We start from the raw sequence: 27,577 nt of genomic DNA on the forward strand, positions 1-27,577 counted from the left end.
TTTAAACTCTCCGTTAAATTCACACTCCGTTTTTCTTTGCTGTGTGACCTACATTGTTCTCGTGATGGCAGGGTGACCTGGTGGTTGGAGATCACAGGTTTCACCTTGGATAACAATAAATCCCTCCTTATTTCTACTGAAGTATCCTTGGGCTGTAATCCCAACCTAATTCATACACAGATCAGTATTGTGTCTTTTATACAGTTACGTTTTAGGGTATCTTCCCTATACGTGTGTTACATAATGAAGAAAATGAGAAACCAACCACCCTAGAGCTTATGCTTGATGCTTGATTTTCAAGCTAACGCATCACATTTAGCTTGAAAATCAATCGACACCATCATGCGATGTATACAGTAACTCCAGATTAATCTCAGAGGTATAGTGGACCATGGCATGGACCATGGGAATTATCATTATAAGCATGATGTGTCTGACCAATCGGAATTCTCAACTGGATATACTTTAATGCTGTGACCCAGGGGCTCCTAAATGTCCGTACATGTTGCATCCCGAGGCCCACTGACCGTTCTCAAAGCATTTGTATCCTTGTTTTTCATGGAAGACGGTGCGAGGGGGACACTCTCCGCAGGTGAACTGTTCTGGCTCCGGCTGGGACAGGCACTCCACCCCAGGGAAACAGGGCTTCCCTCGACACACGTCAGTGGCGTTCTCACAGAATCTTCCCCGGAAACCTTTGGGACACAGGCACCCCACCACCTGGTACCATGGAGCAAAGAGATGGTGAGGAGAGAGTGGGGGAGAGAAGAGAGAGATATAAAAACGGTATACGGTATATAATAGGGGATGGAAGAAAGAAAGAAAAAAGACAGAAAGACAGAAAGACAGAAAAGAAAGAAAGAAAGAAAGAAAGAAAGAAAGAAAGAAAGTACTATAATCAAAAAAGGTCAAGCCAAACATACGCCAGACACATTAACCAGTTGAACTCCAGCATCCCTATTCTAGGAAGAACATTTGCCAAACAAAGCAGAGCTCACAACTCACAGCTCACGACACGTTGCAACGCATTGTGAGCTTGTAGATCGGCTATTTTTGGCCTCAGAGATTTGGTGTTGACGGGAAAAAAGCACAGTTGCAACTCAGGTCTAGACTAGAGAGTTTAAAGGAGTAGTTCACCCCAAAAAATACTTATTTTCTATCAATTATACACCCCATGAAGCCTTGAATTCATGGTGATTTTTTTGTTTTTGTCACATTCCTGAGCCAATAATTTGATAATAATAATAAAAATGCTAATGTATCCGGTAGGAGACACAAAGGAGACTCCTCCTACCGGAGAGGCCGCCGGTTATCAAATTATTGGCTTAGGAATGCGATAAAAACAAAACAATCTCCATGATTTCAATTCTTCATGGGGTGTGTAGACCAATTGATAGAAAATAAGAAATGTTTTGGGTGAACCACTCCTTTAAGGCAAGCGGTCAAGTACTGTACATAAAAGATGAGACCATCCTCCCTGCTCTGTTGCTGTACCTGAAACTTCCCCTGCATGTGGTTCTCTGTGACGCTGTCGTACTGACAGGTTCCTCCATTGTGACAGTTGCAGACCTTCAGGATCGGGGTGAACAGGGAACTGAAGAGTTTGTCGGTGACCTTGATGGTGAGGTGGACAGGCAGGATGCTGAGTGGTGTCCATGTCAAGTAGCCATCGCCTGTAGCATACACATGCAGCCATTGTGCACAACAAAGACTTCAGCGTTAATTTAACTCTAACCCTTATATTGATGGCATTGCACGCTTCATGTGCAATTGCATTTGTGCTTCACCTTAGAGTAAAGTGCTAGAGAGGAAGGTTGTCCCCTCTCCTTATATCTTTGCTTCGAAATGTTAATTTGATTCTGGTGTATAACACAAAGAATTGCCTCTGTACACATATAAACACACATACTCACACACACATGCGCACGCGGACACACACACACACACACACACACACACACACACACACACACACACACACACACACACACACACACACACACACACACACACACACACACACACACACACACACACACACACACACACACACACACACACACACACACACACGCGCACACGTGTACATCCATATGTTCATGTACATTTGAGTGTGTGTCAGTATTAGCACTTTGAGGTTTGCAAAAATGTAAAGTGCGTTATAAATAAAATGTATTTTTATTATTATTATTATTAGTGATGTGTGTTTCTCACCATTGCCTATGGAGGTCTGTGGTGGTCTGGGGAAGAGCAGTGAGAAGGTGACCGAGTCTTTGTTGGTGTCCTTAGCGATGATCTGCAGATTCACGGTGGAGTTGACCTTACCTCGGATCACTATGGGCTCTGTCACTATGGGAGGCATGTTGCCTGTGCAGAACAGAAACACGTGCTTTAAAATCAAAACAACAGCAGTGGGGCATGTCACTTTCATTTAGGCTGGGCAAGCAAGAGTTCATTTAATATTTTTCTATCAAATACTGGCAAATATATAATTAACTGAATGTATTTACAGTAATACAATACTGCTGCCTCAAGGCTATGTTGGCAGTGAGTCAATCTAATTTATTATTCTCTCTTACACAATTATTCTGACACCACAGGGACATTGTCTTGAACGTTTATTATTAGTATTAAAGTTGTGGCTTGAAACCCACTGCCAGTTATTTGATCGTTGTACTTGTCTTGGATTGATCCTCCATCATGGAAATACATTGCACCTGTATATCAGAGGAAATCTCGGAAATGTTCCTGAAATCAGATGAAGGGCCAAAACGTACCCCCAATATTTCTGCTGAAATTAATTTGAACACAATAAAACCGAGAAAGCATCTGTGTCATTATAGATTTTAGTGTTGCGTTGGCTATTCAAAAATAGCAGATATACAAGCTCACATGCTTGTACATCAAGCCATTTTTATCTTGTGTTTGAAACATTTTGAATATTGAGATTTCTTTTAAACTCTACTACTGGTTTAGAAGGCCTTTGTAGAATCGGCCTCAGGTCGTAATGGGTTAACCCATTTAGACCGGGAAAGCATCTTGTGTCATTTTAGATTTCTTTGGCTATTAAAAAAACAGCAGATATACAAGCTCATAGCGCAGCACAGAATGCAGCGCTATGAGCTTGTTTATCTGCTGCTTTTTGAAAAAACGTGAAAAATGTGTGTGAATCTTTGAATATATATATATATGTTTAAAGCGAACATTTTTAACTACGATCTGTGCTTCTGGGGGTCCCTGGAACAACATATTTTGAGATGCGGCCAAATACATTTTGGGGGTCCTTGACGTGGAAAAGTTGGAGCACCACTGATATAGCAACATACTCTTGAGATTTAGAAATCATTTTTAGATATGTATTCGGCCGCGGAGCCCATCTCAAAATATTTTGTTCCAGGGACCCCCAAAAGCAAAGATTTGAGTTAAAAAATATATATATATTCAAAGATTTGCTCACATTTTCACGATTTTAGCCAAAGAAATCTAAAATGACACAGATGCGTTCCCGGATTGAATGGGTTAAATGAACAAAATTTGATTTTTCACTGTGCAGCAGCTTTCTTACCGTAGATGAGAGCCAGGTTGTGGTACTGCTCGTGGTCCTCCAGACTCTGCAGGCCCAGCTCAGTGCTGCCCGAGGCCAGGGTGTCATGGACACACTGCCGATCCTCCTGGCAGCTCCTCCTGAAATGGGCCAGCTCCGCGGGGCTCACCCCGGCCAGCAGCTCTGCTGTGGAGGTGGGCTGAAATGGGACCGAGGATGGGAGAGAGAACAACAGGCTCTCCGGGACCGGGACCGCCCCTATAGGGAAACACAGTGGTGTGAAGTAAGTACATGCAAGTGTTGTGAGCTTGTAGATCTGCTATTTTCAAAAGATTTTATACTTATGATAACTTGTGAAACATACGGCGCAATGAGTACTTTTGCTTTTGGTATATTTTGGCTATCTCACAAATGAGATAGCATATAGAGTAATTACAAGAAAAAAATGAACTCAGAAATGTGACATATAAAGTTAGAATTGTATAGGGGTGGGGGGATGCAGGTCTTTTACATTTTTACGCAATGGCAGAAATGGGTTCCATAGCTATGAGTATGACACAGAAAGAGATGAAGATGGGTTACATCATAGACAAGTACGGATGAGTATAGATTCTGAAACTGAATCACACTGATTCATAGATCACTGAATAATTCAGCCGTGCGTGCGTGCATGTGTGCGTGCGACGTGCGTGCGTGTGTGTGAAATTCGAGGGACAAAGTCAACTAAAGTAATGGGGCTATACAGTACATTAGGGATGGGGCAGTTAGAGGGTAACCAAAATGTGCGTCACTACCTGTTTAGGAGAAATTAACCCAAATTAAGTAATTCATAACAGAATATTAATGGAATAAATCACTTAAATAGAATCTATAATGGTTCCTTGTACAATATTTTACAATACCTAATTACAAAACATTAAGAGCAGAAAACAGCAGTATAGACTCAATCTATGTTACAATACATGTTTTAGGCCCTATTTAAACTGGCCCACAAGTAGGACTGCAATTTTATTTAGTGATATGACGTCATAGACGTTTAACCGCCCCACATTCCAAAGGTTTCACGTTTACAAAAAGAAACGGTCCAAATGCCCATCCCTACAGTACACGGAGTCGTGGTGCAAACTCACAGGACATGCCGAAGCGATACAGATGCTCCTCAGAGGGGGGGTTGAGGCCCGCCGAGGGGACGAGCCGGCTGTCAGACATGACAAAGTCGTCCGTGCGATTGGAGCTCCAGGAGCCCAGCAGCCCCACGGTGCGGTTGTAGAAGGTCTGGGGCACCTCCACCATGGCGGCCAACTGGGCACCGCCCTCCACCCTCCACACCACCACCTGCAGGCCCCCCGCGTACACTGCAGCACAGCGCCTCTGCGATGTACAGCGCACGGCGAAGCCCTCCTCACCCATGTGCACTACACCTGGACGGACAGCAGTGGGCAGTGTTAGAGTAGTGATACGTGTGTTTGTGTGTGTGTGTGTGTGTGTGTGTGTGTGTGTGTGTGTGTGTGTGTGTGTGTGTGTGTGTGTGTGTGTGTGTGTGTGTGTGTGTGTGTGTGTGTGTGTGTGCGCGCGCGCGTGCATGCGCGTGTGTGTGTGCGTGTGTTCAATTCCTGATAAGACTTAGAACCATGCAGGCACATACAGTAGTGGAGGATGAACCCACCCACTAATGTTTCGATGCCAAGTGCATCTTCATCAGAGACTCTGCTGAAGATGCACTCGTCATCGAGGCGTTAGTCAACATTCTGAGATGCTCCCGTGCTTATTCCTCTTGTTTGCCAATATAAAATGTGACTTAACGCCACAAAAATGACTTGATGACCTGACTTGACGAATGACGACCTTTTGTGTAGTGGTGGTGCAAGGTAGTGGTGGGGGCTTCTATTTGCAGTTGCTTGCCTTTGTAAAATACTAACTGCTAACTGGAGAAAATTGTTGGTAAAGACATGATTAAAGAGCACAAGTGCTGATATACTGGCTGAGGTGGAATATCCTACTGACTAGAGGGGTGCCTTCTGGTGGTTCAGCCAGTTAGTGCACCTGACCATTATGCTCTTTGCGAGTCACATGGACCCAAGTTTGAATCCCACTCATATCTTGTCTTGTACAGTACATGTCTCTCCTCTCTCTTCCTGTCACAATAATAATGTTTAATTTACATAGAGATCATACACAGTAAAATCCTGTGTTAGTTTATCGATTTGTAACTCTGAGAGTGTACAAATGTAACCAAATGGTTATATTTGAGTTACAGAGTTAAATGAACACAGTGTACAGTGTGTCATTGCTTTGCTGTCGGGCAGAAACCTTGTACAGTATATCCATTTAAACTTTTTTCGTAAATTAATGCCCTACTTCAACTACACTACACTACTACATCACCACGTCTTGTGAGCTTGTAGATCGGCTATTTTCACTGTTCTAAAATGTCATGATTTTAGAAAAGGAACGGTTTGGACATACAAGGTTTCCACCCGACAGCAACGATGCTGTGTCATCATACAGTAGCTCTTTACCAACAGAGACGGGAACATCAACGTCGTCAACCAGGACCTGCAGTCCTTGTCCTGCTTCAGCAGCACACCTCCACTCCACCTGGAAAACACAAACAGAAAATATACTGTTATCTATCGGTCCAAGGTCAAATACAGTTTATAAAGAACTGCTACATAATTGTTTCAACCCAGGACCACATGCACTGTTTACTGCACAAGACACATTTGAGGGCCATACTGTCTTGTGCTACTGTAATAAAGTTTATTTAGCCCCCCCCCCCGCATGTAAAGCGACTTGGAGAAAACTTGAAAAGAAGTGCCATACATATATCTGAGGTATTACGATGATGATGATGTTGTTGTAGTAGTATATCCCACATAACTGTTGTCAAGGAGGTTAAAACAATGCAATGCGATGCAATGCAAGAGTGCGGTCTAGCTAACACCAACTCGGGACTCTTGAATCGCTGACTTCCACACCCTCCTGTCTAGCATCAGGGTCTTGAGCTCTAAAGTGTTGTTAGCTCCGCTGTCGCACTGCAGTGCATCTACGTAGGTGGTGCGCCTCTTTCCTTTCCTGGCTGTACCCTGGGTGGGCTTCCACAGTGTCAATTTGCTTGCCACGAGTTCCGGCTGCCTGATGCAGTGCCCTGCCAGGCCTGCCTCATCTTTCTCTCTCTGACTGTGACATGTGGTACTGTAGGTCCCCATAGTCATAGAGGTCCACATTTCTGATGTGGTCCAGCATTTCGTCTGTTGACTCCATCCAGGGCCCTTTCCTGTGCTCTGAGGGTCTAGGCTCTATGTCTCGGCTCTATACAGCAATACTAGCTCCACTGTAGCTACAAACAGCCGCCTCTTGAGGTCTTCTCCCATGTCAGATTTCCACACTCTCCTCATCCCATTCAGGTTTAAAACAAACACTAGCAATACTTTGCAAATTTCATCAGTGGCCAGATCTAACTTTAATCACAGAAGCTGAAAGACAACTAAGATTGTCCTTCAGAAAGTATGCTCTTATTTTATATACCGTTACCTTCTATATATTGAAAAATGTACTCTGCCCTGGTTGGAAAACAGCCACCACACACACGCATACTGTACACGCAAACTGACCTTGCCAATTCCCTGGTGGAAGGCAGCCATGCGCACAACCACAGGAACCTGGGCGTCCTGTGCGGTGGTCTGCAGCCTGTCTGTCTCTCCTTGCAGGGTGAAGATATTGGATCCAGTGTTGGAGGACAGCCGCACAATCACAAACTCTCCCAGGGCCTTGAACGAGTACTCTGTCCCATCAAACGTGATGAAATGGAGGCTTCCAAACACCATTGCTGCCATGGATGACGTACACAGCAAGAAGATGATGTATTAGAAGATGTATTAAATAATACATTATTATATATAACTATAGATATATGATTGTCTCTAGCTTAAAGAGATAATTCATTCATTTCATGTTTGTGGTCAATTTATAGTCTACTCTGGCTTTTGTGAGCACCCCAGACAGTTGCTTGATTCAGTATTTAGTTAATTTGATATTCATTTTATCAGACACGCCCCCTTTCTATACGAATCCATTGTAACTTCAAACTCCATTTTAACCATGTTAGATTAATCGAAAACAATGGTTCTGGTGACTGATATTGTCTTTCTAATACGTGAGGGGCCGCGTTTTTTCAATTATTTATTTTATTATTTTATTTTATGAAAAAAGGTTATTGAAAAAACACTGCCCCCTCACACATTAGAAGGACAATATCAGTCACCAGAACAAAGGACAGGGAAAGAAATAATGGGTTTTCTATCTATGGCACCACAAAATGGCCACCACTGCTATGCCCTGAAAAAATGAATATGAAATATCTAAATATTGAAGCAACAAAAAATCTGGGGTCCTCCCAAAGGCCAGAGTTAGACGATAAAATTACCACAAACATTTTTGAAAGTGAAATATCCTTTTAAATTACTTTAATGTCCATTACTGAAAACAAAGACTTTCTTGATCTATACCGGGAAAAAAAATGTGTTCCCTAATCCTGTAAACCTCCACAAAGGAGCTATCTCAGATTGTATTTTTAAAGGATTTTACAGTGCAGGCATACATGCAATACATACTGTACATATTATACTGTATTATATTTACACTGCATTAATAATTAAACATTTGTTCAGTGTAATGTTTTGTGTAAATGAGTCCCTCACCGAGACCCTGAGTTGCCTTCTTGGCTGGAACACAGTGGTCTGGGCTGACCCAGCCATAACCTTGGCAACGGTCCAGGGGTCTCTTGTCTAGGTACAAGTGACATAATGATGACTGAATACAACACCACTGGAATGGCAGCAGGTCCTCGTCTAGAGAGAGAGAGAGAAAGAGAGAGAGAGAGAGAGAGAGAGAGAGAGAGAGAGAGAGAGAGAGAGAGAGAGAGAGAGAGAGAGAGAGAGAGAGAGAATGTGATGAAATATTAGGAAAAAGTGACAGAGAGAGAGAGAGCAAAGAGTTCTTTCAAACTCTGCGAGTGAGGCAACATGGAGGAACTAAAAAGCTGAGACATATCTTGTGAATCTAAACCACACAGTAAAAATTGAGTATGAGTAAAAATTGTTAATTTAAAGCAGCACTATGTAACTTTTTTTTTTTATAATAAAATGTGATTTTGTCCAATCTGTAAGGTAGAGTATGCTAATACAATATAACTTATACATTTGGGGTGGTTGTATTTCTTCTCCCGGCTCTTCTATTGAGACATTTAGGTGGTGTCAAAGGTCATGTCTCACCTAGACACAGGATCTGACCCGAATTTTGATCTGATGGTCAAGATTGAATTTATACCAAAATGTCAGCACTTGCGCAGGAAACCGGGCTCAAATCCGAGGTAGAAGAGGAAAGTTACATAGTCCAGCATTAACTCTTTTCAGAGATAATTATAATATGCAGAATCAGAATCAGAATGTAATAATCAGAAGTTGATTATCCCGTAACTGATTCGATTGACAATTCACAATGAGTTACCAATATGCTTCTGGGCTGTGTGGCCGGAGAAGTAGCGTTCGCTATAGCCGGCCTGCAGCGGCCCCTGGGGGTTGTACACACACTGCTTCCCGGAGCCATGCCGGTTGGCCAGGATGGACTGGAAGACGTGGCCCCCTTTGGCCCCCCAGCGCTGATTCCTAAGCCGCCTCACCCTCTGCTCGGCAGGAGTTGTCTCTGGCCCGAACGACAGGTCCTCCAGTGCCTGGGCACGTGTGCAGGGACACGAGGGCACATCGGCTGCCCATTCCTCAGGGTCAGGCTCCTTCACCGCCCACGTCTGGCACTTCACGCGAGGGTCTAAGTCGTCACCCTCTTCCGGGCCCGTCAGGTCGTACACCAGCTGGCCGGGCAGCCCCATGGTTCCGTTGGCCTGCTGGGGCCTATATCGGCCCGCGGGGCCAAACAGATTGTCGGGGGGCACTGTGGTTTCGTTGTGGAAGTGTCTCGCTCCATCAGTGTAACCGATGAGTGCGTTGTGATGCACCTTCTGGCCAGGACCCCAGTTCATCTCCCCGTAGCGCAACAGCGCGAAGGCCCGCGCTCCGTCCGTAGTCAGGATACACTGGAAGGTATTCGTCTGAAAATTTAAATCAGGATTATTTTCATTTCCAAACACACATCGGTACAGAGACATATGATCATTTTTTTAAGGAAAATACTGACACATGATACTGTCAATTTGTATACAGTATTTCCATAATACATCTACTGCAGGCCTACGTGTAGATACCAGATTATACATGTTCTGTATGAAGCAGCCCCTAGGTGGCACCAAAGGGGAAAATATAAATCATGAAATTCCTGAAGGCATTTTCAGTTAATTTCAGCATTCTTCCGACTAACACTTGAAGGGCTCACGTTACACTCAACAATGAAATCTAAACTAGGCCAAGAACACACAGTGGCACACCCTGCCCCTGTCCACCTCTCTGTAACCCATTTGCAACTATGTACACTACATAACACTGACCCTTAGGAGTCCATCCTTATGCTCTCAAAGTTAAACTGACACTCAGGATGTTATAATGGTCGAAGCTTCAAGGACAGGTAGAGTTCAAGACAAATCTGAATGGTTTCTTAACATTATTGCTGTTGGATGGTATAAAATCCTCAGTGTTCAATTATCCATGTTATTGTAACTCAGATAGTGTACAAATGGAAAGGACTTTACTGTAGTATGTGTGTACAGTTGGTTATGTTCTGTCCTACTTTAAAGGCATAGCCCTGTGTTATCAAAACAATCATTTTTGGTTGTTGTTTTTTTTCACAATCATTCCCCTCTATACCAGCAGTTATTAGCCACTGTAGTAGTGTGATGGTGTTTACCTGCAGAAACACTTTGTCCTCTCGCTGTATTTTGGTGTTTTCACTGTTTATTTTGGTAGCCCAAAAACATTCCCGTCAACAAAAGCAAACACCAAAATACAGTGAGAGGACGATGTGTTTCTGCAGGTAAACACCACCACGCTACTCCAGTGCCTATAGGTCATAGCAGTGGCGGCCATTTTGTGGTTCCACAGTTAGAAAGTCCATACATTTTCCCATAGAGATTTCCGAAATTATTTATATCAATTATTTTAAGCCTGGAACCAAGCCATCCAGGCTCCTGGTGAATCATGACCATAAAACATTTGATTATGTGTAACTGCAGGTAAAGAGGGGAATAATTGGTTAAAAAAAGACATATGTATTGTTTTGTTAAGTAAAAACAGGGCATAGTTACATACTATGCCTTCAATACACACACAAAAGATAACACAATGATGGACAGGAATATTAGGAATCAAGAGGCATCATTTCTGTACAGTGGTATGTACCACTGTACAGAAATTATGCTTTGACAATTTGGTCTTTTTTTTGTCATGGAGGAAACACTGATCATGTTACAGTCTCTCATTCCTAGAGATTATGGTGACAAATGCTCTCACCTCACGGAAAAACACAAGTTCCATATGCTATTCCATAGACCAATAACAGCGTGGCTTACCTGTGCAATCTATGGATATCAAGTTATAGGTGTGTAGTCTGTGATCAAAACAGAACATGAGCTGAGTAGCTGCATTTGTATATATCTTGAACAATGCCTAGGCCTACACATCACCAATCCAAATGTGCTGACATGCTAATGCTTTAGCCTACATCATCATGTTAATTGAACACTTTTCTTCAGCTTACTGTAGTGTAGTGCAGTGGTTCTTAACCTTTTCAGGCTGTGACCCCCCAAAATAATCATATTTGAACTGGGGACCCCCCACCCTGACAAGAATGAATGTAGGAATTGGGCCATTCAATTTAGTTTGACTCGGTTCCACAGATAAATATTGTGAAAATAGCACATCATCAAGCTCACAACGCCTCATGCTGCGAGGCGTTGTGAGCTTGTGGTTCGGCTATTTTCGCAAATGTAGCCATTTTCTTAAATTATTTGACAATTTGGCCAATGTTTGACCAGTTTTTAGTATAGTTTGTTTATTACTTTTGATGCAGTAATGGTCTTTTTTATATGGATTTTTTGGGGGGAGTATTAAAAAGGCCTTAAAAATCCTTAAATTGTCACTTCACTGTGATTTATATTCAGTAGGCTACACATCACCAATGATGGGCTAAGATGCTATGAGCTTTGTGCACTAATGCTATGATACTGTCTGATAGGTGTTGCACTAGCAGTGACAGCTGAACTGTGTCATTTGATGTGATTTGCCTTCTTTGTAGCTGTGATTGGTGTAGCAGCATACACCAATACACCATAATGTACAAAACAGTAAAGATTCAAGTAAAAATGTTTTCTCAACACTTGTCAGTGCCGTCATATATTATATTCCCTAGTTCCCTTTATCTAGTTGATAAAGGGAGTGGGCACTCTGCTTCAGAATACCAATACTATAAAGCTATGGTGCTTCACAGCAATAGCAGTGAGCAGGCACAGTATAGCCACTTAGAAAAGACAAATACCTTTTGGGATTTATCAAAACCAGCTAAAACAAGTTTGATAACATTCACATTCACTAATACTAAGTAGTGTAGAAAATATTTCTATTAATTGCGTTGAAAGTGTTTGCTCTGTAAAGGATTATTATTGCTAAGAATTAATTATGAAAACTTTGCCAGAATTACATTGATTTATTATGGAAAATGTGCACAGTAGCATTTACATTCAGACAAAAGAATGTTAGAGTTACAAATTTTGAAAACTTTTTAAAACCTTGGTTAAATTTACTTCCCCATCTTCAAAGGTAGTGTACAGCAAATCTTGTGAAACTTGGAAAAACTATGAAATAGCTGAAGGTTTTAATTCGTTTTAGATCAGAGAGATGGAGTTCATAACTTCCGCTAGGTTGCCGCATATGAACGTTCTTCCTCGCCTACATTGGGGTTAAACTGGCTAAATTGTAGTACATACACAACCAATTTTTTATGGATTTAAAAAATGTAGACAGTTAGTGCCACCACAAGTAAAATTGACCCCATACTTGAGTATTCATCATTTTAGATCAGACATGACTGTGTTCATGGGAACTTAGGAAGGCGGATTTAGAAGGAAGGAAAAAAATGAAAGTAGCTTGATGACAGACTACGACTGTGAAAGTGAAGAAGAACCCTTATTGCATCTCAGCCTATCATCAAAGAACATTTAATTAACTTAGAGCTGAAGAAAAAGAGTGAAGGATAATGAGGGCAGAATATAAATCTACAGTAGAGTCTCTCTGTGGTACCTCTGACTTGTTGACCTTCTGGAAGGAGACAGGCATGACATGGTCCCAGGTGATCTTCAGGATCCAGGTTGGGGTGAAGGCAGGCCTGTTCCTGGACTGCTCAAACTCTGTGACGTCCTTCGCTGTGCGGTTGAAGACAATTTGAGAGTAGATATCTGACACGTTCAGCTGATGATATTCCTGAAAGATTGAGGAGGGGAGAATGATAAACGCTTAGTTTCTTTTCTTTTCTTATTTCTTTTAAATAATTATTATATGTAGTAAGCTGCAACTAATAACACTATAATAAGATATTATAAGCAATGACACATTAAAAGAAACAAGACTAGGCAAGCCTACACAGTAGGTCAGCCCTGGATCGGTTTCCCCGTAAGTTATTTACATAGACTCACTGGGTCAGTGAAAGCAATGCCATCGATTAAACACGTTACTGTATATATGTCGAATGTTACATTAGATGGGACATGACGTGCACACAATACCCGGGCAGGCTTTTCTGAGGGGCATCTATAGCCTATAGGCATTTATAAAAACTGGACCAAAACAACATTAGATGCAATGCAGTATCAGTTTAACTATTGAGCTCTTGGAATTCATATGATACTGTAGATGAAGGAAAATACAACCTGCCTTCAGTCTCTCTACTTACAGTGTGTCTAAAGTGTATTTCCCGCCAATGAAGTGGAAACAGATTCAGATGGGGACACAGAATTTGGCACGACATCTGGGAAACTGAAACCGATGACTTATTCCCTCTTTTGTGATCTAATCACTGTCCTATTCTGGGGGCAGGACGGATAAACTGGAAATTGGGTCATTCTTGCAAAAATGAATTCAATGTTACATTCTGATGTGGATGCATTTATCTTGCCAACTGCAGTGTGAACTAACAATGGACTTCACATGTTCAACTTTACTGAATTTATACTCATTCGAAAACGCGGACCAAAAGAGCAAGCGACTTAGATCTAGTTAAAGGTAGGGTATTTACTTTGTGATTTAGTGATTTACTTTGGTTAAAAAAAGTGTTACATAGCTTTATATTCTGATAGTACTCATTGCAATAGAGTGTTTGTTCAGTAAAAGCAGTCTCCCATGTCTCTCCAGCTCTTTATTAAACAGAAAAGGCATTTTCAGAGCTCTCTCCTGATTGGCTTAAATGTTGTCACCTACCAGAAAATGTACTATATTCTGTTTACTAAAGAGCTGGAGAGACCCCTGTGACCGAACAAACGCTCTGTAGCAATGATTACTATCAGAATATAGTACTTTAACCTTTTAACAAAAAAAAAAGAAAATACCAAAAAATATCACTTACCCAACCTTTAAATACGGAGGCAACAATGTAGGAAAGGGGACTAATTTAACATTAAAAGTTTACTGATATTATTGGTCAAACAAATTGCAAAATATAACCACGAGTCCACATCCCCTGAATAGTATTTTGCTACTTTGCTACTGTCGTTCAGTTTGATAGCCCATTTCTTGATATAGATTTTAGATTTTCTGATACAAGTCTCCTTTGACTCCATCCTAACCTATGAGCTCTAACCTGATAGAGCAGTCGTCCCTCGCCCCGGGTGAGGTCAGCATCATCCCAAAACACTGCCAGCAGGGACAGGCTCTCGTTGCCTTGGAACCCCTCAGGGAAAGGCTCAGGAAGCAGGAGCTGCTCATTCTCTGCGACGGACTGGAACTGGACGAGGCCATTGTCAGAGAACTGAGAGAGAGAAAGAGATAGAGGGAGGAAGTAGAGGGATATTCACTATTTGGCTATATGGATCTAGGCCTGTCACAATTTTTACATAATCGTCTATTCACAATTATTTGAGATAATCGCAATTATTTTACATAATTGTCAAAAAAAACAAAACAGAAATAGCTATTTCCGCAATTTTTATTTTGAAGTATAAAATGATTAAATATGTCAGTAATTTATTTGTATATTTAAGTTATTTGTCATAGAAGTTTTGATTACAAAGCTCAAAAGGCAAACATTATTTTTTATTTTGATTCATATGTTCCAATGTTCAATGCCAATTGAATCGTTAATCGCAATTATTTGTATGCCAATTAATCGTCAACTTCAATTTTGTAATAGTGACAGCCATATTTGTATCTTCATAATCTTACAACATATGCACCAATATGAGAATACCTGTTACAATGTGTTGTGGGATGCATTTGAAATCCATTGTTAACTGCCTTGTGGCTGATGCTTTTGAAACCTACAGTACATATATGTAGCCTTTTTACTATGGATAATTTTCTCTTGTTTTATGGTTACATCCGTGATTGTGATTTTTAGCCAGCTCTTTGGAATTTGATATACTGTTTGTTGTCATGTAACTACAATGGGACTTTGGTCAAATAATGGTGAGATAAATAAAAATGTAACATAATCAGTAAACCAGGCATATTATATGACATGTGTATTATATCAGCTAGTATCTGATGACTAGTTCTAGCGGAAGCAAAATCAGACCTCTCACAGGGAAGAGGGGTGTTGTTTTTCATCTGGTTTCTCAGTTTACAACTTTAAAGGAACACAACTGCACACAATGACACAAAACTGTCAGGAAAGGTGGGCATGGTCCCTAGATTTCCTGGTAATTATCTTATTTTCTTTGATTAAAATTGTATTGACATTTTTCATTTATTTTACAGAACACCTGAACACTAAGATCAAATATAATATACACAACTGTATTTACAAATTTTAATGTTTTCCAATCTATACATATGTTATCTAACTGAAATAATATTTTTTATTTGTCATTTTTAGCCCCTATAATGAGAGCAAGTGGTTCTATTAAATCTAATATTGGTTGATTTAAACCACTTTGGTCCAGATGGGTGTAGCTAACAGTGCTTTCAGACTCCTAGTCTTGTTTTTATTTTATATTGCCGGCAATGAATGTGCCACAAAGAATACTCACAAAGACCCTGTCATATAGTTTGCCCATGAAGGGGAAGCCCATCGGAGGAGTAATGTAGGGTGAGTTTCCATCCGCTGTGGCCACCTCCACTCCTCTATCTCCCACATCATCTCCATAGGGATACAGGTCGCTCTCTGGAGATAGAAACCATTCTGTTTGTCAGACGGTACTACATACTGAATACGCTCATATGGACAGTTAAATGTTATATAGTTGTCAAGAGACCTTAAACAGATTTGTGTCAGACTTGGGTGAAAAAGCATCCGTAAACACTTTAAAGTAGTGGTTTGTTTGTCTTCTACTTAAGCTGAATTTACACTGTGTCATATGATGGTGTTGCTGTGTCGCTTGCTGGCAAGAGCTAATCTATAAGTTCACGACGCATCGCATCACAACGCATTGTGAGCTTTTAGATCGGTTCTTGATGGCAGCGTCGTACGACAGAGTTCGAATCAGCCGTTAGGGTGCGGGATGAGTGGGGCTTACCAAATCATACATATTTTACAGCTCTCCTTTCTCTATTTACTGATGAAGAGTTTGCATTGATCTTTGCATGTAACAAGCTTTGGTCCTACTTAAGTTCACCAAGACTGTGTAAAGACAGATTTATCATGATTATTAGTGTTGGTCATTTGGGGATTTTTTTTTTATGCTGATGTATCTCAGTATGCCAACACTTTTCAATTATCAATTATATAATGTTCACACATTGAATGGAAAAGTAAAAATCATGATGTATGTATCCCTAACAGAAAACAGCAAAGTGCAACAAAAGCCAAGAGCGAGGCGAGACTTATAGAGGTATATCCCACCCTTTTGAACCGTATTTCTACACGTTGTGTCATTCACAGCACAGGAACAATTGAAAGACCCTGGCAGATTGGTACACAACGTACGCCCGGGGCATGCCACGGGTGACGTGCACTCGTTGCGGTCCTCACACCCTCCCTCGTCCTCCGCAGCCTCCCAGCCCTGACCGCACAGACACTGGAACCCCCCTACATCATTAGAGCATGTGGCTGCACGGTGGCATCCCCCGTAATTCTGCTGACACTCATCCAGGTCTACACAGAGTGTCCCGATGGCCATGTAGCCTGGCCTGCACACACATAGAAAGGACCCTGGGGTGTTGTGGCAGCGAGCTTGAGAGTGGCACTGTTGGGAGAAAACGGAGCACTCATCCACGTCTTCGCACCACGTGCCGTTGCCGGTGTGGCCGAGTGGACAGTGGCAGGAAAAGGACCCGGCAGTGTTCCAGCAGCGTGCTAGTGGGTGGCATGGCATGTCTTCACATTCGTCGATGTCCACGCACGCCCCGTCCTCCTCCTGGAACCCCTGTGGACAGGAGCAGAGGTACGCTCCAGGTTGGTTGGTGCACACTTGGTCCAAGCGGCAGGTGGTGTTGTCCGTGCACTCATCAATATCCTCACAGTCGGGGCCCACAGGCATGTACCCGGAAATACAGGGGCACAAGAAAGACCCCACTGTGTTGTTGCACAGTGAGTGCTCAGGGCACGGGGTAATGCCCTCTGGGTCTTTGCACTCATCCACATCCTGGCACTTTGTCCCGTTGAGAGTGAAACCGTCATCGCAGGGGCAGCCATGGGACCCAATGACGTTGACACACGTGGAATGGGGCTGACACACTGGGGAGTCCAAAGAGGACTCAGAGCACTCATCCACATCCACACACTCTGTGTCGTTACTCCAGAAGCCCGGGTTGCATTCGCAATGGTACGAGCCGATGGCATTCATGCATGTCCCGTTGGCGCAGAGCTCCCCCAGCTCATCTCCCCCATAGCATTCATCAATATCCTCACACAGGTCATCAACTTTGGAAAACCCCAAGTCACATTTACACAGGTGGCTGCCATTGGTGTTGACACACATGCTATGGGCAGGGCAGGTGGAGTTATCAAGGCATTCGTTGATGTCCTCACACTCTGTGGTGTTGATCCCGCTATAACCGTCCCAACACTGGCAGATGAATGACCCTGCGGTGTTCAGACATTCGGAGAAGACAGAGCATGGGTCCTGAGAGCACTCGTCCACATCCAGACACAGGGACCCATTGGCCCCAAAGCCCACGGCACAGGGGCAGAGGTAGGCCCCGTCTATGTTAGTGCAGGTGCTGTTGTCAGGGCAGGTAAAGTTCCCCGTTGTGCACTCGTCCACATCCTGGCAGCCACTTCCGTTGCTGCGGTAACCCTGCCAGCAGTCGCAGAGGTAAGAGCCGTATGTGTTGGTGCAGTCGGAGTGCGACGGACAGACCTCAGCCTGCATCTCCGCCACCACCGGCTGGACGCACTCATCCACGTCCTGGCAGCCTGTGCCGTTGCCTTGGTAGCCATCCTGGCAGCGGCAGTAGAAGGAGCTGTGATCGACGTTGCACTCGGCGTAGGGATGGCAGACACTGCTGGCATTCAGGCAGTGGTCTTCCCTCACGCACGTGCCCTCGTCGTAAGCCAGGCCTAAGATGCAGGTGCAGTTGTAGGAGCCAGGAGTGTTGATGCAAGTCATGTTTCTGCTGCAGGTGGTGGCTATTTGGCACTCATCCACATCACCGCAAACAAACCCGTCCCCCTGGTAGCCATCCTGGCACTGGCAGCTGTAGGACCCCTCTGTGTTGTTGCAGAGTGCCTGGGCACTGCAGTTGTGGGGCCGAGTGGAGTTCTGGGCACACTCATCCACATCCTGGCACTCAAACCCTGTGCCCTCCATGCCGGGTGGGCACGCGCAGGTATGGGCTCCAGGTGTGTTAATGCAGCTTGCGGCAGGATGGCAGCCTCCATTTTCAAGTTGGCACTCATCGATGTCTATAATTCATCCAAAATGGAATAGTGTCAGGGAAACCAAGCCCCAAATGGTGCTAAAAGAAAGCTCAGAAGACAGGCCACACATGGAGGCAAATGAGCAAAATGATAGTTTCTGTGTATGTGTATGATAAGGCATGGATGCTTACCAGTACAGTTTATCCCATCGCCGGTGAAGCCACTGAGACAGGAGCAAAGGTGACCACCCACAGTGTTCAAACACTTGGCAAACTCACTGCAAGCGTGCTTCCCTGTTTCACACTCATCCACATCTGCAGAGAGATACATGGTAAGAGAGAGTGATGGTAAGAGAGAGGTTGGGAGAGGGTGATGATAGGGGAACAGAATGTTATAGAGTAGGGTAGAGAAGAGAAATAAAATTAGACTTTGACAGTATACAATAGTACAATAGTATCAATGCTTCAGCATGGTTTTGTTTCTAATTTTCACTCCACACAAACAAAGGCTATGATGAACTTTGAGTGAAGTTCTGACGTTAGTGCTGCTGAGAATTGGCTTTGTTTGTGTCATTGTGTGTCATTAACTTTTTTTCCTTTTTTTTTTAGCGAAGACTTTGCATTCAAAGTTCAGACATGTCTATGAATGTAATTATGTTCACTGTATTACTGAGATTAACCAGAAATATTTATATATATAAATTAGCTCCATTTTACCGACACACTCGGTCCAGTTCCGCACATAGCCTTGTTTGCAGACACAGTTGAAGGATCCTGGGATGTTCATGCAGACCGTCTCATTTTGGATGCAAATGTTTTCCCTCTGGCACTCATCTACGTCTGAGCAGGTTACCCCATCGCCCATATAGCCCAGGTCACACACACACTGGTACCCGGCAGGGGATGGGTGGCACAGGCCGTGAGGATGGCATTCGGGGGAACAAGCCGTGCTGGGTGGCACACAGGTGTCAAATTGCTTGTTCAGGGTGGGATTGTCGGGTCTCTTCTCTACATGTAAAGTGTCTTGAGACAACTTGTTGTGATTTGACACTTTAATAAAATTGAATTGAATTGAATTGAATTGAATTGAATTGTGTGTCACTGTACCATTCAGACACGAGCAAACGTAAGCGCCGGGAGAATTGACACACGTCGAGATGGTCGGGCAGGTGGTATTCGAGAGGGAACACTCGTCCACATCCTCGCAGGAGAAGCCATCACCTGTGAAACCTTCCAGACAGGAGCAAGAATAATCACCCATGGTGTTGGAGCACAGTGCCTGGGGGTCGCATCTACCCACTTCGGAGCACTCGTCTATGTCCGCGCAATGGGAGCCATTGCCAGTGAAGCCCAAATTGCATGTGCAAGAGTGGGAGCCGATGGTGTTGAGACATGTGGCGTTGGTGTGGCATGGTTTGTCTTTGCACTCGTCCACATCTATACACTTCATTGTGTCAGTGGGGCGGGAGAAGCCCACATTGCAAGGGCACTCGTGCGAGCCCTCTGTGTTGGTGCACACCTCGTTGACATCACACGGATCATCCAGGGTCATGCATTCATCTACGTCTTGGCAAATGGTTTCATTGATCAAGTTGAAGCCTGGCTGGCACAAGCAGGAGAAGGAGCCGTCGTTATTGACACACGTCGCCTTGTTTCTGCACCCTCCGTTGTCCACTAGACACTCATTTATGTCATTACACTGCAACACTCCATCTCCAGAGTAGCCCACCTGACAGCTGCAGTTGTAGCTGCCGAGGAGGTTGGTGCAGAGGGCATTGGAGTGACACTGCTGGGCCAGTGAGCACTCATCTACATCCACACACATGATTCCATCGCCCCTGTACCCAGTCATGCATGCGCAGGTGAAAGAGCCAGGGAAATTATTACACTCAGCGTAGGGACTGCAGCGGCCCGTGGAACACTCATCCTCATCATGGCACCTGGAGTTGTTGTAGACGTAGCCAGTGCCACAATCACAGTAGTGCGACCCAGCAGTGTTAACGCAGGTGGAGCTAGCGGGGCAGATATCAGAGATCCCACACTCGTCGATATCCGCACAAATTTCACCGTCTCCTGAGTAACCATCCCGACAAGAGCAGTCATAATTGCCCATCAGGTTGATACAAATTGCGTCGGGGTGGCAGTTATTCTCTGAGTCACATTCATTGACATCTACACACGTCTGTCCATTCCCTACGAAACCGTCATTACAGGAACATCGGTAAGAGCCTATAGTGTTTGTGCAGTCTGCATACATGCTGCAGATGTTGTTAGCACACTCGTCAATGTCCTCACACGTCTTGCCATTGCTTGCATAGCCACTGCTGCACGTGCAGCGGTATGAGCCAGGAAGGTTATGGCATCCTTTATAGCCGAATGAGGCGGCACACACGCCGGGAGTCTCTGAACACTCATCTATATCCAGACACAGGTAGTTTCCATTGCCCTTGTATCCGGTATTACAGGTACACACGTAGGATCCCAGGTTGTTCGTGCACGTTGCATTCCAGTGGCAGATTGTTGCATCGACACACTCGTTTTTATCAGTGCATTGGAACCCGTTGCCTTCAAAGCCAGCCTTACACTTGCACAGCCGCCCACCATCATTGTTGGTGCACAGTGCGTTGGCATGGCAGCCCCCGTTATCTTTCTCACACTCGTTGATGTCCTCGCAGCGTCGGCCATCCCCGATGTAGCCAGCCCGGCAGTCACAGGTGAAGCTGCCCAGGGTATTGTTGCAACGGGCCCTCACGTGGCAGTTGTGCAGGCCTGTGATGCACTCGTCCTTGTCCTCGCAGGTCATGCCGTCGCCCTGGAAGCCTGTGTTACACACGCAGACATAATTGTCGCTGGTTTTCAGACACTCGGCGTGCGACGTGTGGCACTTGGTTCCCGCCGCCTCGCAGTCCTCCAGGACAGTTTCTGGGGGGAAAAAGTGAGGAATGTGGTTATTAAAAGCACTGACATACTGTTTATACGTGGAGACGGTGGCCGTCCTGCAATAGCAACGGTCTTCTCAAAATGCCGTCCGTCCATGGACGCCATCTTGAGAGGACCGTCGTTATTACTTTCAGCGGTTCAAACTGTCTGAGACTTAGGGTAAACAAAACAATAATTATTTTCTTTTGTATTGTCCAGATGATGCATTACCTGCATAGCAGTATTTCTGCACTGCACATAGACACACCAACCACAGTAGTGGAAACCTATGGAAAATAAGAAGGGAAAAATTAGTGAACAAGGAACAAAAAAAGTCCAGGGGACTTGTTTCCATTGTGGTCCTATGTGTATTCAATTCCTCAACATGGCAAAATATAACACAAAAATACATATCATCAACAAATACAAAACATTAGATGTACAAAGGAGATAAAGGAAAATGTCGGCAGAGAATGACACCTTTCTTTTTGGGGGGCTTTTTCTGCCTTTATTGATAGGAACAGTTGACTGACAGGAAACGGGGAGAGAGATGGGGGGGCGACACGCAGCAAAGGTCATCGGGATCGAGAGTCGAACCCGCAACACGGCTGGTGAATTGAAATATGGGCTGGTGATAGGAAGTAACATGGAAGGACATAACAGAGACATTGTAATAGAAGATTTGATCGGCAGTTAAATATGTCGTCATTAATCAAACTTGCACAGTGGAAGGAATATTGACACATGGTACAATGGTAAAACTACAGCAATGATTATCGTTTAGGTTCACAATACTTGAGAATCACAGTCCCGACAGGATATTTCATTAGCATCTGTGTTGAACTCAAACTAGAGTTAGAAACACAAGGAGGCATAAATGACTATGTTTTTGGGCACGGTAGCACTCTATTTTAATTGAATGTATTCATTTATTTTCAGAAACAATCACATATTGACCACAATTATAAGGGCCACGTAGTATTGTATCAAATGGGTCTACAAATGTCAGCAAGCTCTACTCTTGAATGAATGGGCAAAGTAGGTAGAGTCCTGATTATACTTAATGGTAGAGTGTGAGTTACATTTTCTTCTAGCCTTTTGTTTCCATAGCCTACTTGCACTTTGAACAATAGCCTATGACCTATTGTTATGGAATCCTTAACATAAAGACCCATTCTCTTAGGCTGACTCAGTCGACACCCAAGGAGGTCAACAAGCAGTCAATTTCATTGTCCTGTTGCTTAACTGACAGTGCAGCTAATTTCTTCAGACAAATATGTCTTTCTCAGAAATATCTATAGAATAGACAACTACAGTATGTTTTCAAAAATATTAATAATAATACAATAAATGAATACATATTGATATATACATATGAATAAATATATATGAAACAGTAACCAGAGTCTTTTTGTTTTAATACATTTTCTCATGACCTCATTTCCAAAAAATCTGTACGTTTTGTGGTTCTTCATAGGGCCATGAAAAGAACCACATTGAGAAAAAAATATTGTATCGGCTTGCGTCTATACTGTATGTGTGTCTATATGAACGCAATTGGCCAGTGAATAAAGTTGTCACCCTTTGCAGTCACTGAAACAATTGTTCTTTGAATTTACATAACTCTGAACCATTTCCATGAAACAACTGCAAAAACAACATACTGTAGACCTTAAAAGCAGAACAAGTGTACTTCACCTTTCCAGTGTAACTGTGACGTATATCACCTGCCTTAAAAGCAGTACTGAACTTCACCTGTACAGTAAATCTGTGCCACTATCACCTGTCTTAAAAAGCAGTACTAGCCTGTACTTCACCTTTCCAGTGGCACAATCACATCTTAAAAAGCAGTATTTCACCTTTTCAGTATGACTGTACAACACGCTATCACTTGTCTTAACCACACAAACTCTTGGGGCCCCTCAGGGGTCTACCTTTGGCCCCCTCCTTTATTACCTCGAGCCTAGGCCTACACCAAATCTTTTCACTGAAAATAGCCAATCTACAAGTTCACAACGCATCGAGTTGCGACTGTAATGCCTGTCAGGCCTCCCAAGGGACAGTCATACACCTTAAAGGAGCTACACCATGAATTTAAAAAATAATAATAATATTTAATATCATATTGTTTATGTCCCTCAAACGTTTTTCAAAAGGTTTGAGCCTAAATCAAGCCTCAGATATACTCATTCCAACTAACTTCTCTCTGGCTTATAAAGCACTTTCACCTGCAATACCACATTGTCCTGTTTGGCACGGGCGCTATTGAGCCAGTTTGTATGCATGTTATGTCCTGGTTCTGTGTGGAAAAAAGTAAAAAAAAAAAAATAAGAAAAAAAATTGAAAAAATTAAAAATAAAAATAAAACTTTTTTTTTTGGGGGGATTTTTTTTTGTTGGTTAGAACTGAAAAACGGGAGGAATTGTTCCCAGACGTGACGTAGGCAGGGGGAACAAATCTGACGGACTGTTTTCAGACCAATTTACATAAAAACCACAGATAGCCTATGAAAGCCTGCATGCTCAAAGTCGGGTATTTGTTGGAACAGAAGAGAGCTGGGGAAGACCAAAAACACACAAAAATGAAGAAAAAGTTAAAATTCATGGTGTAGCCCCTTTAAAGACAGGTACGTGTGCTTTTGGCTCATACATGGAATTGCCGGTGGGAAAATGTTATATAGTTAGTTAGGCCTACTCTTAACAACTTGAATGGTTAAATACAGTTGAAGTTAATAACACTAATTATGGGTTTGTTTCATAGGTGTTACTGCAGCATGGACAACTCTCGCACAGTTCACTCCATGCTGGCACACAGAAACACATCAAGGAAACAGACCCCCAACTAAGAAACTTCAAATGATGGAGCGCACACAGGGGAAAAAATGATTATTCCACCCACTTCTTTACACCTGTAAACCTGTGGCAATAAAGTTGATTCTGATTCTGAGAGGTGTCACTTGCCAGAAAGAACAAAAGTAGGTACTCAAGACAGACGAGTGATATAATTTATCTACAAGCTATCAATAGATCTACAAGTTTACAATGCGTCGTGTAGCCTGTAGGCCTGTTCTGCTCATTTTGGTACATGACACCGTGATATTACAGACTAGGCTTGAGCATGTTTCAGGCTTTACCTACATGCCTACATACTTGTACGTACTCTAAATACTCAGCTTTCTTTTTTGTTACGGTCATGTGTACTGCATTTAGTGCGTCCATGATGACTTTGCCCCAACAACGTTCTCTATGATGATACAGTGACTTTGCTTGTACAGCATAGTGTAGTGTAGTGTAGTGTAGTGTAGTGTAGTGTAGTGTAGTGTAGTGTAGTATGCTATCGGGAAATGAACCAGAACAGGAAACGGGTATGTTCGTATTCATTTAAGCATCATGGTCATTTTAGAAGCAGACATCTACTTCACTCACTATACATCCCATAGCCTGGAGGGACAACTTCTCTGTAAATGCCTATAGTCCATGGCTCGGCCAACTTGGCTGGGATGGTCTGTCTCTGTCTGTTGTGGCAGAAATGCGCAACCAGAGTCAGACACACGGGAGTCCTCTGACTTATGCTGAATTCATTCCAGCAGCATCTATGGAAATGGCAAGGTTCCATGCATTGTCTATATATGTTAAGAAGCGATCGCCTCTTTCCACAGGAGGTGGAGCCAGCAAAAAGCGGTGTAACCAGGCGGCAAGGTTTAGCTATTGAAAATTAAGCCAATGTGGAAGTAATGAAAACGCTGCAGTTCTCATGAATGGTCCAACAGCTGGCCCCTGCGGGGAATTAGCAAAAAAGTGCAACAGAAAAGTTCAACTTTGACGCTCTGTGGCGAGACGAAGCAGCAGCCAACCAAACGGGTGCTATGGTCTGAAATAGACATGGACTAGGCACTAGGCGTACACATGAAGGTGTCGTGGGTGTCCAGATGTTTGTACACACGCATTTAGTAGAAAATAATATTTACTTAATTCATTTAAAATAAATTTGGTTTAATGATCCCCACGACTATTTTCCACTCACTAAATCTATAAATGAAGCACAATTAAGTTGATTAGGGGAATATGATAGATATGATTAGACACTATTGGTTGTTCTTGGGTTACCCACAAAATGCTAATACTCCCTCTGGGGCATACAAGGCTATTGTCTGTGTATTAAGGAGGGGGATTTGGACGTAAAGGTCTGTTAAGTAAGACTGTGTTACATAATGCAGTATTGTCTAATCATGTAACCCCTGTCAGGCCTCCCAAGGGACAGTCATTACACCTTAAGGACAGGTAAGTAACCTTCTACCTCATCCTATGTGGAATTGCCAGTGGAAAAATGAGAAGGTAGTCAGGCCTACTATTAAATTAAACTTGAGACTTGGATTTTTGGCTGCAACCAAGTGGCTAAGCCACTCTGTTAGTCCGACAATCATTTGGTCCAAGATTATGGCCAAGAACTGCCATAATACAAAAAACAGACCTGATTGGATAAAAAATGATTAATATGGATGTGTCTCTGTGTCCTGATTGAGGGCACTCAACAACTAAGGTTGTAATATGTCTCTAAATGGAGACAAAAAATAATGTCCCCAGAGGACATAAACAAAAAAATATTACATTTTATGCAGAATCCCTGGCTGTGAAATTAAGTTAGTTTTCACAGGAAACTGTATTTAAATGATGAACTCTAAATGTAGACCAACAACTGTTTCCTAAAGCAATTTCAATTTACACATTTTTGCAAGACTGCAACTTTGAAATAGTTGTTAGGGCGATGGGAGATTAATGGAACGTTTTAGGACTATGCTGGGTCCTCACTTCCTGACATGAGCATTTATTAAATATTATTGTCTTGAAAATGTCTTGCATTGGTATGTTCTTTTAAATAAATAGGCCGACTGCTACATTGAAATTGCAGGGTTGGTGGCTTGAAAGAAAGGGACAGCAGGCCTTTGTCCCATAAGCAGAGAAATCCTCAGTCTAACTGACATGAACCTTTGAACCGCCTTTCCTTTTCATGAATTTCTTGTGATAAATTTCGAAAGTAATTATATTTCCAAGTTTAACCAATAATGGAAAGCATGTAACCGGAATAAGGTAAATTATGTTACTGAATTATTTTTAGAAGAAACATTGAAAGTGATTGAGTGCAAATATATTTTATAATGAAATAATCAAAACGAAAATTAAACAGGATGGAAATTTGTAGTCCAGATTTGCAGTCAAACATCTGCCCATTACAAACGTGTGTCATATAGTCTTTGAACCACATGAATAGCAATGACACATCTGTCTCCAAAAGACACATTTGGTCAAACATTTGACATGGGGAGAAACGTATCTTTACTAATCTGAATCATAGTTGGATTAACTTTACAAAAAAAATCTGAACCACTGGTTCTGACTCACCGCATATTTCCCAGTCTCTTGGTGACCTAGGAGACTTTCATTGGGGCTGAGAGTGAGGACTCCCCTACGGTGGGTCGCTTTGCACCGTCCCTCCGTTGTCGCCAATCTCTTCCTGTGTCCTGCGCTCTGTCCTGCTCCTTATCCAGGCTGGATCACTTCTTCCACCTCCACTTGTGTCTCAGTTTCTCCACTTTGCCAACCTCCGCCCCCCCCCCCCCCCCCCCCACCCCCTCCCTCCTTCCCCAGGGACTCAGTATAATAGTACATGTCACCATATTGTCCTTTTCCCTGACATCTTAAACCTCTGAGAAGGGGAACACCCATATTCGCCTACGTTATGTATCAGCTCCTGCAACAATAATAGACTAAACTCCCTGAGGCAGAGGTTGGTACCGTTCACAAAAAGAGATAAGTAAAACAAAAGAAACTGAGAACAGAACAAGGAACACAAGGGTTTTAAAGGGAGTTAGACTAGCTTGGATGTCTTACTTCATTAGGAAGTATCCTGTTTGAGATCATTGAAGGAAATTCTTAGGAAGTGCATAAATACATACATGTTGATTGATTGATTGATTGATGGATTGATGGATTGATTGATTGATTGATTGATTGATTACTTTATTAACAGTTTGCAAAAACAAGGCACGTGGCATAGATGTATACAAAAGAATGCTAAAAGGATAGCCTAACCCAGATAAGCCCTCAGGGCTCGTTTCCATTAAGGTCTGTGTATTCAATTCATCGAGACATTTAAAGACAAACAA

The 27,577-nt window shown here is 42.9% G+C and overlaps 1 protein-coding gene across 1 annotated transcript in view; it reads right to left on the reverse strand.

The window, feature by feature from the left end:
• Positions 1–27,225, reverse strand: part of LOC311058593 (uncharacterized protein) — a 38,243-nt gene extending 11,018 nt beyond the window's left edge. Inside the window, exons 1-18 of the mRNA XM_084076055.1 lie at positions 26,814–27,225; positions 21,646–21,701; positions 19,530–21,417; positions 19,213–19,445; positions 18,688–18,810; positions 16,538–18,541; positions 15,726–15,859; positions 14,339–14,506; positions 12,787–12,966; positions 9,053–9,650; positions 8,245–8,394; positions 7,159–7,373; positions 6,064–6,142; positions 4,675–4,965; positions 3,566–3,802; positions 2,215–2,367; positions 1,495–1,673; positions 528–720 (exon numbers count right to left, since the gene is read on the reverse strand). Coding sequence (XP_083932181.1) covers positions 528–720; positions 1,495–1,673; positions 2,215–2,367; positions 3,566–3,802; positions 4,675–4,965; positions 6,064–6,142; positions 7,159–7,373; positions 8,245–8,394; positions 9,053–9,650; positions 12,787–12,966; positions 14,339–14,506; positions 15,726–15,859; positions 16,538–18,541; positions 18,688–18,810; positions 19,213–19,445; positions 19,530–21,417; positions 21,646–21,701; positions 26,814–26,818 — 6,886 coding nt within the window. The 5' untranslated portion in view covers positions 26,819–27,225. The remainder of the gene's footprint in view (positions 1–527; positions 721–1,494; positions 1,674–2,214; positions 2,368–3,565; positions 3,803–4,674; positions 4,966–6,063; positions 6,143–7,158; positions 7,374–8,244; positions 8,395–9,052; positions 9,651–12,786; positions 12,967–14,338; positions 14,507–15,725; positions 15,860–16,537; positions 18,542–18,687; positions 18,811–19,212; positions 19,446–19,529; positions 21,418–21,645; positions 21,702–26,813) is intronic.
• Positions 27,226–27,577: the final 352 nt, after the last annotated feature.

This window comes from Gymnoscopelus microlampas (genome assembly GCF_963454915.1).
Source record: "Gymnoscopelus microlampas genome assembly, chromosome: 13".
NCBI lineage: Eukaryota > Metazoa > Chordata > Actinopteri > Myctophiformes > Myctophidae > Gymnoscopelus > Gymnoscopelus microlampas.